General features: G+C 42.7%; 1 protein-coding gene across 2 annotated transcripts in view; it reads right to left on the bottom strand.

Moving 5' to 3' along the window:
• Positions 1-76: 76 nt before the first annotated feature.
• TPH2 (tryptophan hydroxylase 2) overlaps positions 77-13,729 on the bottom strand; it is a 109,813-nt gene continuing 96,160 nt past the window's right edge. For both annotated transcript variants that reach the window (XM_014531692.1, XM_014531691.1), the window contains 3 exons: positions 10,469-10,564; positions 1,589-1,722; positions 77-1,456 (listed from right to left, as the gene is read on the bottom strand). In XM_014531692.1, coding sequence (XP_014387178.1) covers positions 1,282-1,456; positions 1,589-1,722; positions 10,469-10,564 — 405 coding nt within the window. In that variant the 3' untranslated portion in view covers positions 77-1,281. The remainder of the gene's footprint in view (positions 1,457-1,588; positions 1,723-10,468; positions 10,565-13,729) is intronic.

Below are 13,729 nucleotides of genomic sequence, written 5' to 3'. Positions count from 1 at the left end.
TGTACCCAAAGCAGAATGAGGAGAACAGTGTTGTGCTTGTTGAAGAAATCAGAAGAAGATGAAATTCATTCACTTATTCCGCAGGGGTTTTTTTATTTTTTCACTTAATCACCTCTTATCACTGATTACACCTCTTATGGCAAGCATGACCAGAGATTTGTGGTGTTATCACTATTTTTTGTCCGAATGTGCCCAAACTTTGGGCACATAGACAGACTCCCAGAGATCTGGCTTGGTGTGGGCCTGTGAGAGGAAACATCTGTACTGTTGGCAATAAATCTCAAACCAATCCCAATTTAGTGATGAACATTAGTTTTGATAAGCATTAGTTTCCCTTCTCTGACTACACATAAATACATGCATACACCAAGGTAAGCTTCTTAGCAATTCAAAAGCAATATGCAATGGGCTATAAACGTTGGTGCACAACTAACTATGCTACTTCAACCAAATCACTTAACCTCTCTGAGATTCAATTTCCACATCTTTGAAAGCAAAGCTCTCTGATTTTATTGCCCTCTAAAAGAAATGGGTTAAACACCTAAGCATGATAATTCACTTTATTCCAGCATAAAATTAATAGTCCCAAGATTTATTACCCATTGTTTAGTCTTTCCTAGTGTCCTTTCTGGAAGTGTTTCCTTCCGAAATGCTTTGGGAAGCATGCCACAACCCCGTTTCTACAAGGTCAGTGCAACCTGTCTATCCCATTTCTAAAAAGCTTTCTTTCCTTCCATTGTATAAATACTCAACCTACAAGTCACTCCAACTGGTGTGTTACCTCAACAATTTTTGAAACAGAATATTGAATCCTTGTTAATGTGACGGGAAGTTTAATACAATTCTGCGTTCATCTCAAGTAATGCTGTGGAAGTACTGACTCTATGGAAAGTAGAAATAGGTTCGCTGCTATTTTCATTTTATCTAATGAACACAGAGGAAAGACTCAGATCTGAGAAAGAAAAGGTCAAAACCTAGAATCATAAAGGGCTATTTGCTACAAAGTTTATATAGATGCAGTTTGGTTAAAGACACCAAGCAGGGATGTCAACTTGATTAAAGATATTTAAACATATTACAATCTTTCATACAATGAGTGGTTACCTGTCACTGGGTTCTTAATGGTGTTCCACACATTAGCACAGTAAGTTACAAGCAGGTAGAGATATACATAATTGCATGCCTACTAGCCAAGCCATGGCACAGAAAGCTATTGGTGTTATATGACATTGACTGCTGAGACCCAAAAGATCATGCTGGCAACAACACTGGTCCTGGGCATCAAATCCCCAGGTACTGGTTCATTTTGTTCAAGGCATCACACACGGTGTTCAAATCGCTGCGGAGATCCTGCACCACGTTCTCAATACTTCTGGTGTCTTTCAGAATCTCAACACTCTGTGTGTAGGGATTGAAGTATACTGAGAAGGGACGGGTAATTGACTTTGCAAAATCCCTGCAAAATAAACAGACACAGAAGCGTATGCGATCGGCCCTCATTGGTGTACAAGATAGCTAGAGGGAAGAAACAGAGCCAGAAAAAAAAATATTTTTTTATTTTCTCTGTGTGGAGAAAAAACAAGCTTACCTCATCTTTTCTTTGGCTTCTTCAAAACTCTCAGAAACAAAGTAGGCCTCCTGGAAGGTGGTGATAAGGCACTCCTGTAGGCACGTTGTCTTCGGGTCAAAGGCTTTCACACAAGCCTTGTCAGAAAGAGCGTGCTGCAAAACATACCGCAGGACCCGTGAAACTCCACGGTCAGGTTTCCAAAGTGCCATGACGTCACATTTCTACAACCCAGCTCCATCATTTCATAGCACCACTCAGTTACCAGTCCGTCGTGGGGTCAACTGAGTGTTAGGGGGTTTTGTAGCTGTCAGTGTTGTTGATTTTAAGAGGAGAAATGAGATGATGGTATTATTTTATTTATTATCCACCAAATACATACGGCAAAAGAGTTCAGAGCTGTATCCCCACAGAAATGGAATTTTAAATCTATGCTATGAATAGAAGCAGGGGTAGCATAAATACGGTCCTAAATTTACTGCTCTAAGCAATGTACTGGAATTTCACTTAAATGGCAGAAGTAATAATTACCTGCGTGGAGAGGTAACAGGGGCTCTGAATAAACTATTTGTGGACTCATTGAGAGACACTTTGAGGCCAGGTATCAACAGAGTCTAGAGTGGGCCTGCCAATTTGAGAAAATTTACAAAGCATTCATTTACCTTCCACCCAGTACAGCAGAGCAATACACAGCAGATAAATATTTCCGGGTGGGAACAAAAGAGCTAATATTAATAGTTTATAGGTATGCCCAGAGCAGGCATTAGGAAAACAGGAGAGCCAGGGCAATTACTCTCTGAGCCTTCATTAGCTCCATTCGGCTCACTACACGGCTGGCCGAGGAACAGCAGGGAACAATGAAGGACTGGATTCTGCAGATAAGTTCAGTGATGCTAAAAGTTCATGGTCATTTCCTGCCACGGGCCACCTGCCTATTTATAGACCCTGCATCAATGATTCTCACACGGAGTGGGCATAGAATCACTAAGGAGCTCATGAAAATGCAGATACCCAGGCCTCAATTTTATTTGGTAGGTCTGGATGAATCCCAGAAGTCTGCATTTTAAAGGCATCCAAGGTGACTCAGACATAAGTGGTTGCGAAGTATATTTTGATAAACACTCCACTAGAGTCTGTCTCTTAATTTCCAGGGTAAATTGGTTGGGAGAGAAAGAAAAGGGGAAGCAGTAACTGCCTTGAACTGGGGGTTGGGCAACTGGGGCTCCAATCCAGGTGGTGCTGCTGTCTGACCGGGTAACGTTGGCAAATTACTTCACCTCCCTGGGCCTCAGTCAGAAAGAAAAGGGGAAGCAGTAACTGCCTTGAACTGGGAGTTGGGCAACTGGGGCTCCAATCCAGGTGTTGCTGTCTGACCGGGTAACGTTGGCAAATTTCTTCACCTCCCTGGGCCTCAGTTTCCTCAGCTGTAAAGAGAGGCTTGGGCTCTGTGATTTCTCTTCCAGCCTCTGGATTCCACCCAAAGCACTCTTCCACCTTCTCCATCTCTAACTGCTATGTTTTCCGAGAGAAATGCTGAAAAACCTTTTCTGTTCAGTATTCTTGGTGCATTCCCCCAACAATTTCAAAACACATGGAATGATTTGCAGCCTGAAGAAGGCTGTGGTTCCCTAAGTTTGAAAATATAATTGTGAACCAGAGGACTGACACGCGAGAGAAAGGGCACATGGCCCTCCCCTGTGATCTGCTTTCTGGCAAGTTCTGTTGTCCTGAGCAGTGCATACGTGAATCAGGGTATGTGGAGGGCATCTCGAAGCGAACTCATTTTTTTGGCCCACAAACAGCTTCATCATAAGCAGAAGGTCACTAAACCTGCAAATGCATGTGTGCCAGATTCAGTGCAGTGCAGCGAATATCAGGGGATTTGGGTTCCCCGTGACTAATAATCCTGTCCACATTTTTAAAACAACCTCAGCTTCAGGAAACAAAATGTCCTGTTATGAGAGCTGTTGCTCCTCTGCAAAGAACAGGCCTCCTGTTGGGTCGACACTGGTTTCAGAATTAGAAGTTGCTTTCTTTGCAGCCATATCTGGGAGCATTTTAATTCAGTGTGCTGCTCTCGTAGCCCATCCACCCATCAGTACATACGAAAGGAAGGGATGTAGCTGACACAGTGTCATTGGTCTTTCTCTCAGCCCCACATTCAGGAGCACGGGCAGAATCAAGGCAGAGCAGCCTATAAGAACATTTAAGCCACAGCTCCCCTGGGATATCCCTGCTGAGCCAAGGACGTTTCATTGGGTCTAAGATAAGCACACAAAGGGGGTGAAACTCATCTACTAGGATCTGTAATGCTTTCATAGGAAATTAACAACCATAACAGTCACTACGTGTGGAGAATGCCTCCAAAAAGCGTGTAGGTGATAACAGGGACCGGAATCAGCGTGGTTTTAGAGAAATGTATCATGGGATGAGGATCTGTAATGCTTTCATAGGAAATTAACAACCATACAGTCACTACGTGTAGAGAATGCCTCCAAAAAGCGTGCAGGTGATAACAGGGACCGGAATCAGAGTGGTTTTAGAGAAATGTATCATGGGACAACTTCGCTGGACACTCAGATGAGCTTGTTTAGCCATTTTAACTGGTAAAGAGGGTGAGAGGACACCAAGAAAAATTCCAGAGGCACAGGGTGCCCTGCCCCAGAATTCAAGAAAAGTCAGTGGACTCACAGCATATAATTTGAGGAAAGACCACTAGACAATGCGTATCATGATTGCCTTGTGTCATATTCAAGGAAACACTGGAAGCTGGTTGGTCTATGATCTCAAAAATGCAGCCCATCCTCAGGAGCCTGTGGTGTCCAATGTGCTGGTTACCTGCTGAGGACCTGTCTATCCACGGGGAAGGGGACCAGTGCTGCTCCTGGGCTGTTAGGAACATGGGGCTGATAATGGTACCCAGGACCAGCCTGGAGAATGACAAGAGCCTAGAGTTCGGGGAGCAGCCAGGGAGAGGGGACGACAAATGAAGAGGTGACACACCTTTAAGTGGTCTCCTTTACCTGCCGGGGAGCTCCCTGTGTGATGACTGCCAGGAATATCCATGTAGCCCATAAGGTCCCCTGTTCTGAATACGAGAGTGTCAAGTAGCCATATCTCGTTGATTCTAAAGCCCACTGCCCACTGCAGTGAGGTCCTACTGAGTTTGCTCCTCAGCCACTATCCATATCCCTCTCTCAGCTGCTGGGCCTTGGAGAACAGCTATCACTCCCTCTCCTCGGTGCCCAGTGGGTTCTCTGTAAACATCAAGCCAGACTGCTCCATGTCCCCAGGGAACTCCGTGGTGAGTCCTTCCTGAAGTGTTCCTCAGGTGCGCTGAAGTCTGCAAGAATTAATCCAGCTTCCTGTAGAGAGGGGCCTGGTAATGCTGACAGGATCTGGTTGACAGTCCTTTATTCTCAAGCCATTTTAAAAGCCCAGGAAAGCTTGATAATCACCTCCCCTCTTCTAAAAGGACTGTTTTGGATTTACCCATAATGCTAAAGACTAGGACATAGCACTGGGAGCCAGGAGACCTGGATTCTAAACAGAACTGTCCCAGAAGCACAGTATCACGTGGGTGAAAAACCCCCAGGTTGGGGCACAGTTTCCTCTTTGAGCAACTCCATGAATTCTAAAGCTCTTCTCGCAATGCAGTTTGAACAGGGCCTGCACTCATACCACCAACCCCTCCCTCCACCTCCGCCAGCATGAACTGCCCATAGCAGCCTTTCCCCCTGAGCCTGGGCATGACCTTCCCACCTTTCCCAGCAGAGATGGCCATTACTATTTAATTGGCTTTTGTGTACAAATTAAGACTTATTTGCCATTCCAGCCTTTTCAATGAAAACATCTCTTTTCAACATCAAAAACTTCCTAGAATCCAATTGTTACCTAAAGTTCCTACATGACTTTGGACAACTTATCCCACCTGTGTAAGCCTATTTCAGTCTGCATCTGGAAATGGGAATACTGTACTAATAATAACCGCAACCCAGGGCTGTGGTAAGAATTGAACAAGGCAATGCATGCAAAGTACCTGGCACAGAGGATGTGCTCGATATATTTGTTTATCATCGCTCAGCTAGTCTCGAGATGATGTTTGGTGTGAGTGTGCATTCAGCCATGGCTGCCACCACCGGCCCCTCTCCCCCAGGGCTCTGGAACCCACAGGTAAAGACCCATGGCCCCAGCTATGCGGCTTCCAGGCCCCGCACTGCAGCAGTGCTTGCCCTGAGTTCCTCAATGTAAAATCTCCCTCCCTCCCAGCCACCTGCCTTTGTAATGACACAGAGTTATTATCTCTACTATTCTAGATGGAAACCCTGTGATCCTCACCCTCTCTATTAGGACTGGTTAAAGCTGGGGAAAACACAGTGTGAAGTCGGGATTACAGGTAGGCGTTGGCCTTAGATTGTGAATAAAATAAATTTGTAAATGCCTTTACACTCACACTACAATCATCTTTTCTTACATCAGAATAACAAATATATACATTTTTATATGCACATATGTAGGTATACTACATTTTTTAACCTCCCTCTAATGCTCCTCCTGCTAACCAAGCACAACTTGGCACTGACACCCCTATTGCCAAATTTGGGGATGATGGCATCACACTTTTTTTTTTTTGGTGTCCGTGATGTTGAAAGTTTCTTCAGTTTGAATAAGCTGCAGGGGTGAGGGAATCAACTCTCTCTTCAAGCAATCCTCTCATTAAGGCCAAAGATCAGTTTCCAGCTTCCAATGCTCTGGCATTTGTTCTGTCATTATTGTTAAGAGTGCTGGCTTCAGGAAGGGAAAGGAAGGAGGAAGAAGATTGGAGGTGTGAGCCAGCTGAGCAGGGTACAGGTGTGGGAGCTCAGAAGCAGTGAGTCCTAACTCTAGCTCTATCTCTCCCCACAATTATACCAGATGACCTCAGAGAACCCTCTTCTCTACAGCCTGGCAGTAATCCTGACCACCTCACAGAGTCGCTGTACATGGCAGTAAATACAAATGACTGTAATAAATATGAACCTGTTCTGTGAATGCTGATTAACAGCTATAAAAAGCAGTACAGCTCAGCTGGCGTGGCTCAGTGGTTGAGCATCAACCTATGAACCAGGAGGTCACCATTCAATTCCTGGTAAGGGCATATACAGGGTTGCAAGGCTCGATCCCCAGTGTGGGGTGTGCAGGAGGCAGCTGATCGATAAATGATTCTCATCAATGATGTTTCTCTCTCTCTCTCTCTCTCTCTCTCTCTCTCTCTCTCTCCCTTCCTCTCTGAAATCAATTAAAAAATATGTATTTTTTAAAAGCAGTACAATAAATTTACTGTGCAATGATATCCTAAAACCAAAGCCAAAATAATAATTATTAAAAAATTTAAACCATCAGCTTTATCAAAACCTGCAAATCAGAACAGATGTATTTATACTCTGGGATAAAGAGGGGGGAAAGGGGCATGAAAGAAAAGACACATGCTAGAGCTAGACTGTGGTTGAATGGCAGTCAATTATCCTATTTTCAACCTGTTTTTAAGTCAGTTTTCCAGATGACTTAGCTGACATTAACTGCTCTCCAAAGTGATGACAGTAAGAAAGGGCCCTACTTAAACACACTTTTTTTTTTTGCATCACCTTTTATCCCCTCTATGCCTCCTCCACCTCCTTCCAACCTCCTCGCCCTCCCCCACAATCACCACACTGTTGTCCATGTGCATAAGTTCTCTCTTTTTTTTTTCTTTTTTGCTCAATCCCTTTATCCCGCTAACACCCCACCCCACCAGAGCTGCCCACCTTTTATCCCCTCTATGCCTCCTCCACCTCCTTCCAATCTCCTCCCCCTCCCCCACAATCACCACACTGTTGTTCATGTCCATAAGTTCTCTCTCTTTTTTCTTACTTTTTTGCTTAATCCCTCTACCCCGATAACCCCACCCCACCAGAGCTGCCCACTTGCTCTCTGTCTATGAGTCTATTTCTACTTTGCTTGGTAGTTCATTAAATTCCACATGAGAGTGAAGTCATATGGTACTTATCTTTCTCTGATAAACAAACTTTTAGACTTTCTGAAAGCTCATGACAAAACAGATAACTAGAACAAAAGAGAGATGAACCATTGCTGAAATTTAAAAAAAAAAAACAGCCTTTATGGCTATCAGATTAATGTTAACTTTTACAAGTTTTTTCATATTTTTGTTTCTGTCTTTAAAGATAAAAATAAGCATTATCAAAATTGTAAAAAAAAAAAAGGCAATGTTGTTATCGAAAAAATAAGACAGAATAATGAAAGTTATCCTCCAAACCATAGATATACCACTTGGAAATACTTGCTCAATTCTGAAGTGCAACATCTATGCCCAGGAAAATCTAGCCTCTTAAAGCACAAAGTTTAAAACGTGTCTATTCAAGCAGAGAAGGTGAGTTGTAGATATTTGTGTAAAAGTTATAAAGACTACACCAAAACCTCCAACAACTTAGGACCTACATTTGGGCTGCAGTTGGATCACAAAATTATTTTACCACATAAGGTAACTGGATCCAAAACTGTAAGCATGTTTACATTGGAGTTATTATAATGCTATTAATAAAGTTATCCCTACTTAGATCAAGGTCTAGGATTGATCATCTAAGTCAAAGTTAGACTGAAGTGTTGAGAAGTGTGTGAGAGGGCTCTGCACGGTGCAGACTGGGCAGGGATGGGGTGAGGGAGGGCTGCTACGAGAGCATCTGCATCACGTTATGTATTCTCTGTGCACTATCAGAAGATTTTTCTTGTAGAAAGAATGCCTGAATTGTAAAAATGGTCCAAAGTAGCAATCATAGGGATGTTGGAGTGCTGAAATTTGAGAATGGAAGAATGCTAATGACCAGAGGTGATGGACCAGAACAGGAAGATTCATGGCTGACAATGCCCTTCGTCGGTGTACATGTTTCTGGCTGATTTCCATTTCCAGACGGTTCCATCCACACCAATAGAAACAAAAACAACAGATTCACTCCAATGCTGCCTACACATGCCTCATTAACCAGATCAGAGGACCCTGTCGAAAGTTGAGGCAATAAGAGAGATTTGTTTCTTTTGTTTCTGGCGTGATTTATAAACCCTCTGAGGAGAATGTAAATAGATGTAGCTCAAGAGCTACGTGGTTTTCTGGCTCATCTTTTTTCGGGGAAATCAAAAAGCACTCTATAGCAGGCCTAAGTCTTTCAGGTATATGACATCACACTATTGCTGTGGGCTCTGGCCACTGCGCTGAGATTAACCCCAAATGGACTATTTTTGTTGAGAATTTAGTAAAAAAATTTCACCACATTACATCAGGCTGTTGTTATGCTAAATATTATCCTCAATCCCAGCCATGCCAAGCCTCAGGCAGCCCCCTAAATGGGGCAGTCTTGACGAGAGCACACACACTGGTGTCCGATGGCTGATCTGTGTTATCTCATCCTCCTCGTATTCACCCTTTCTGTTCCTCAGGAATCAGCTTGGGCGGCTGGGCCCTTCTCAGGAAGCCTTCCCAGGCATGGCCCACTCTGTGCAGGCCCATTTGCCACACTGTCTGTATTATCTGATTGGGTATCTCCTGCACTAGAATGTAAACTCCTTAATAACAGGGATCCCAGGCAGTGTAGCCTCGTGGTTAAGGGTTCAGAGTCTGGAGCCCAGACTGCCTGGACGTGGTTGCGTCCAGCTCCGACACGTATTAGCTGAGTGACCTTGGGCAAGTTCCTTAATGTCTTTATACCTCAGTTTTCTCATCTGTAATGCTTACCTCATTATGTTGTTATGAGAATTAAATGGGTTTGAATGGCTAAAGTATCTAAAACACTAAGGTCTATTTAAGTGTCCGTTGAGGTAATTGTTATTTTCTTCTTATTCTTATTCTTCCTCATTATTTGTATTTGTATCTTCCAGTGACTGGCACCATACAGGGTACATAGTAGGTGCTCAACCAAATGTTTGAAGGATGAAGGAATGGGGTCATAAATTGAGAGGACTTGATAAAATTATAGTTAAATTGCATCTTTCAAGAACAGAAACAACCAAACACTTCCAATTATCAGATATTTCCTAATTATATAAGGATAATCAATACTCAAAATAAAAACCCTAAGATAGTCCATAATCCTGATTTTAGTCTGAATAATCAAAGAAAGATTAAATTATTTTCAGTACCATTTCTAGATTATATTTCACATTTCATTCTAAATTCATCAAAACTTACTCCACCCCAATGGTATAGATAGTAATACTGAAGGAACCAGAATATTTAAATTATCAGATGCCCCAGGCCCCAACATTTCTGAATAAATGATAATTTACTGTATTTTAAGGCCAAAAAAATTAGCATTCCTTAGGCAGCATTACACATTTTAGATACCACTCAGTAAAATAACCATATGTTTATTTAGTCTTTTTCTAAATTATATATGTTCCACATATGTTTTAATACACATCAATTTTGAAGAAGTTAAAATAATGTCAAATTCCCCTTTGGGAATAAATGCCAAGGAGTCCGGTGGAGCCATGGGGGTGACAGAGTGAGAGCAGCCAAGGCACCCTTACAAGCAAATTTCCGTCAGTGGAAGCACTGCTAGCTCATTGCCCACTTTGCAGCACTAAATTTAGGGCAGTCATTTGTTAGCCAACGTTTTAGCATACATTTGTCATTCCTGTTGATTGTGCACATAGCTGCTCATCCATTTGAGTCACGCCACAAACCCAGAAAGGCATGACCCATTTTCAGAAGTGCAAAAAGTTAGGTTAGCACCCACGTTGAGGTGCCAACTCCTCTGTGTTAAATATTTATGGAGTATCTGCAAGTAGAAATGCACAGACAAACAAATCAATATTTTCCATGACCTTGAACCAGTTTGCTTGGGAAGGATACTTTCGTTCACAGCTTCATACCTTTAATTCTCCAATGGAAGAAAGCAGTCCTGCTCCATATGCCCGCAGTTGCCCTTCTTGCTTGCAAAGGCCAAACTCAATTGTAAAGAAATAGCAAAAAAAAAAAAAAAAAAAAAAAAAAAAAATCAACACACATCCAGTAAACTGGTCAACAAGTTCTTCCTTAGAATAAAATGGTGCACTGTGCGTAATTTCTTCAACCATGTCAATTTACAATCAAAAATATTTATTGAAATCTACTTTCTTGTTTAATAATCCCTTCCTAGGTTAGAGGTATACAGAAAAGGTATCAACCACTAGAAGTCTTATGCTTGCTAGATTCAGAAACCCTGTGAGTCATACAGATCCCATGTAATAATTTTAAAAGTAAAAAAAAACAAAACAGATTACAAAATAAATGAATATGTTATCATGATAATGTTGTAAGAATATGCTATTATGTTTACTAGGTTGTGTTTTAGTGATACTAATAAGTTCATGCATATGTGAAAACATAATATAGAATCTAATGATCCCAAACTGATGTTTGCAGTTTGTTTATTAATTCAACAAACATTTGTTGAGTACCTTCGGGATGCCAATGATTGGTAAAGAAACAAGAGAGAGACCAATAAAGCCAGTACATGCCAACCAAATTACCAAAACCACAATTTTAGTATGTTTTTAGTGATAACTTAAGTGTATGTACACATATATATATTTAAATATATATAGTAAGAACCATTTCATTGACCTGCAGTATATCAGCACCAACTACTACAGCTATCCCAAGATATTAAAATCTACAATTGGTTCTGTTGAGTTGAGGAAATTAACCTAGACAGACAGAAACCTCTGTACAACCAAAAACTCACAATGCTCTTGAGAGAAGCTGAAATCACACTATTTTTGCTTTGAGAAAAAAGTGAGAAGCTGACAATGAGCAATAAAACTTGCATCAAATTAACACCGTCCTGCATTAGTGATGACAGGGTGCTGAAGGTGCTGAGAAAGAGGAGAATTTCAACACTCCTGAAAGGGGCAGAAAATAATATTTCTAGCCCATGCCAGTTGCTCTATTTTTATTTGGAGGTTAACGTGCCCCTTGGTTCAGGAAGGTTTTCTGTTTCTTCAGTGTGAGGATGATCTGAAGTTGCATGGGCTAATGCCCGGCAGCTCTGGGCTGGACCCAAAGGACTGGTCAGTCCAGGTCATGGAGCTGAACCTCTAGAAGCACATTTTCTTTTCCTGGTTCACCTCCCAAGAAAGCTAAGATGATAGCCCTTCCTACCCCCATCACCCATCGTGCCCACCGGCACCCTCCTGTGTTCTGACTTTTCTTTCTTTCCCATCACACCACTGTTCTGACATGGTCTTCACTTTATTTATGTTTGGTCTGTACCATTTGTCATCTGTCTCCCCACCCTGGATTATAAACTCCATGAGAACAGGGATCTGTCTGTTCACCTAGAACAGGGTTTCCCAAGCTCAGCACTACTGACAGGTTAGGTTGAATAATTCTCGATTGGGTGGATGGGTGGGTGGGTGTCCTGCATATGGTGGAATGTTTACGGGCCTCTACTCACTAGATGCCAGTAGCACCCCCGCCCCAGTTATAACCACCACAAATATCACTAGACATTGAAATATGTTCCCACAGGAGCAACATCACTCTTGGTTGAGAACATTAATATGGAATAGTGTCTAAAACACAATAAGAGCTCCATAAATATTTGGTGAATTATCTCTAAGTTAATTAGGCTTGTTGCGTGGCGGTATGACCTGGAGGAAAGAAACATAATGAGGCCTGCGTTCAAGTGTAAGCCCTGCTTTTAATTAGTTATGTGACCACAACCTCTCTAGCATATAGTTTTTCTGTCCGTGGCATCCATTCATTCATTCATTTATTCTATAAACACTCCTTGAGTACCTACATGCCAGACTCTGCTTTAGCTGTTAAGGATATGCAATGAACAAAGCAACAAAGTCCCCATCCCCATAAAGCATATATGCTATGCTGAGATGAGAAGGCAACAATAACAACTACAAAAATCAATACACAGGGTAATTTCAGGTAGAATATGCTGTATAAATAAAACCATGTAATGTGTCAGATATTAAGCAAAAGACATGGCTATTTTAGGAGGAGAGGTCAGGGAAGGCCTCCCTGAGGGAGAAATATTTAAACTGCAACCTGCTTGAAAAACAGCCTTTTGTGCAAAGATCTAGGGCAGAAATGGAGCACATCCAAGCCATGTAAGGCCTGCAAAATCCCTTGGTCTGGCCCTGCTAAGGCCTCAGGGGTGAGTTAATTAAGTGTTTAACCAAATATAGCAGGCTAATTTTTTAAGCTGATAATTTTGTATGGCCCTCCAACAATGTTATAAATATTCAGATGGCCATTGGCAGAAAAAGGTTTCCCACTCCTGGTCTAGGGAAAAGAGTATTCCCAGCAGAGGAAGTGCAAAGGCCCTGTGGCGGGAATAGACTTGTATTTCCAAGGACAATGGGAAGTCATTGAAAGGTTTTAGACCAGGAGAGAGATGCTCTAATTTAGTTTTCAAACGATCATGCTGGTGCTGGGTAAAGAATAGATTGCAGAGGGGCAAGAGTAAAAGCAAAGAGATCAGTTAGAAGGAAGCGGAGAAGTTAGGGAGGAAACCAAGATGGCGGCATAGGTAAACACCAGAGTTCGCTGCCTCAAACAACCACTTCAAAAATACAACTAAAAGACGGAATGGACATCATCCAGAACCACAGGAAGGCTGGCTGAGTGGAAATTCTACAACTAGAAGGAAAGAGAAAAGCATATCGAGACTCAGAGGAGGCGCAGTGCAGAAGTAAAATACTGAGGTGAGGAGGTGCATGTGGAGCAGGCTGGCGGCTGAGGGCGCGGTTGTCGTTTTCAATCGGGAGGGAGTCTCAGGCTCTGAGCTCCAGTTCCGGGCGAGTCTCTAGGGACCCAGACTCATACAGGAGAAGCGGGACTGTCTGGCATCGGTCAGAACCCGAGGGCAGCTTTCTCTCCGAGGGGCTTGCAGCAATTACCCGGACACTGAGAAGCAAAGCCTCTGAGGGCAAGACTGAGAGCAGCCATAACTGCTAGCCCCGCCCTGTTGATCCTGTGGAACCTGCCCTGCCCAAGCCCTGCAGGGAGGCTTTTGCTGGATAGCCGCAGGCAAAGGCTAGATTAGCACCTCCCTAGAGATCCAGGAGCCAGAAAGCCCAGAGGTCAGAGTGGGACCATCCAGTTTGCAGCTCCCTGGAAACATAAAGGACACA

The sequence above is a fragment of the Myotis brandtii genome, unplaced genomic scaffold, assembly GCF_000412655.1.
Source record: "Myotis brandtii unplaced genomic scaffold, ASM41265v1 scaffold82, whole genome shotgun sequence".
In the NCBI taxonomy this organism is placed as follows: domain Eukaryota; kingdom Metazoa; phylum Chordata; class Mammalia; order Chiroptera; family Vespertilionidae; genus Myotis; species Myotis brandtii.
This window is presented reverse-complemented; position numbering and strand designations above follow the sequence as displayed.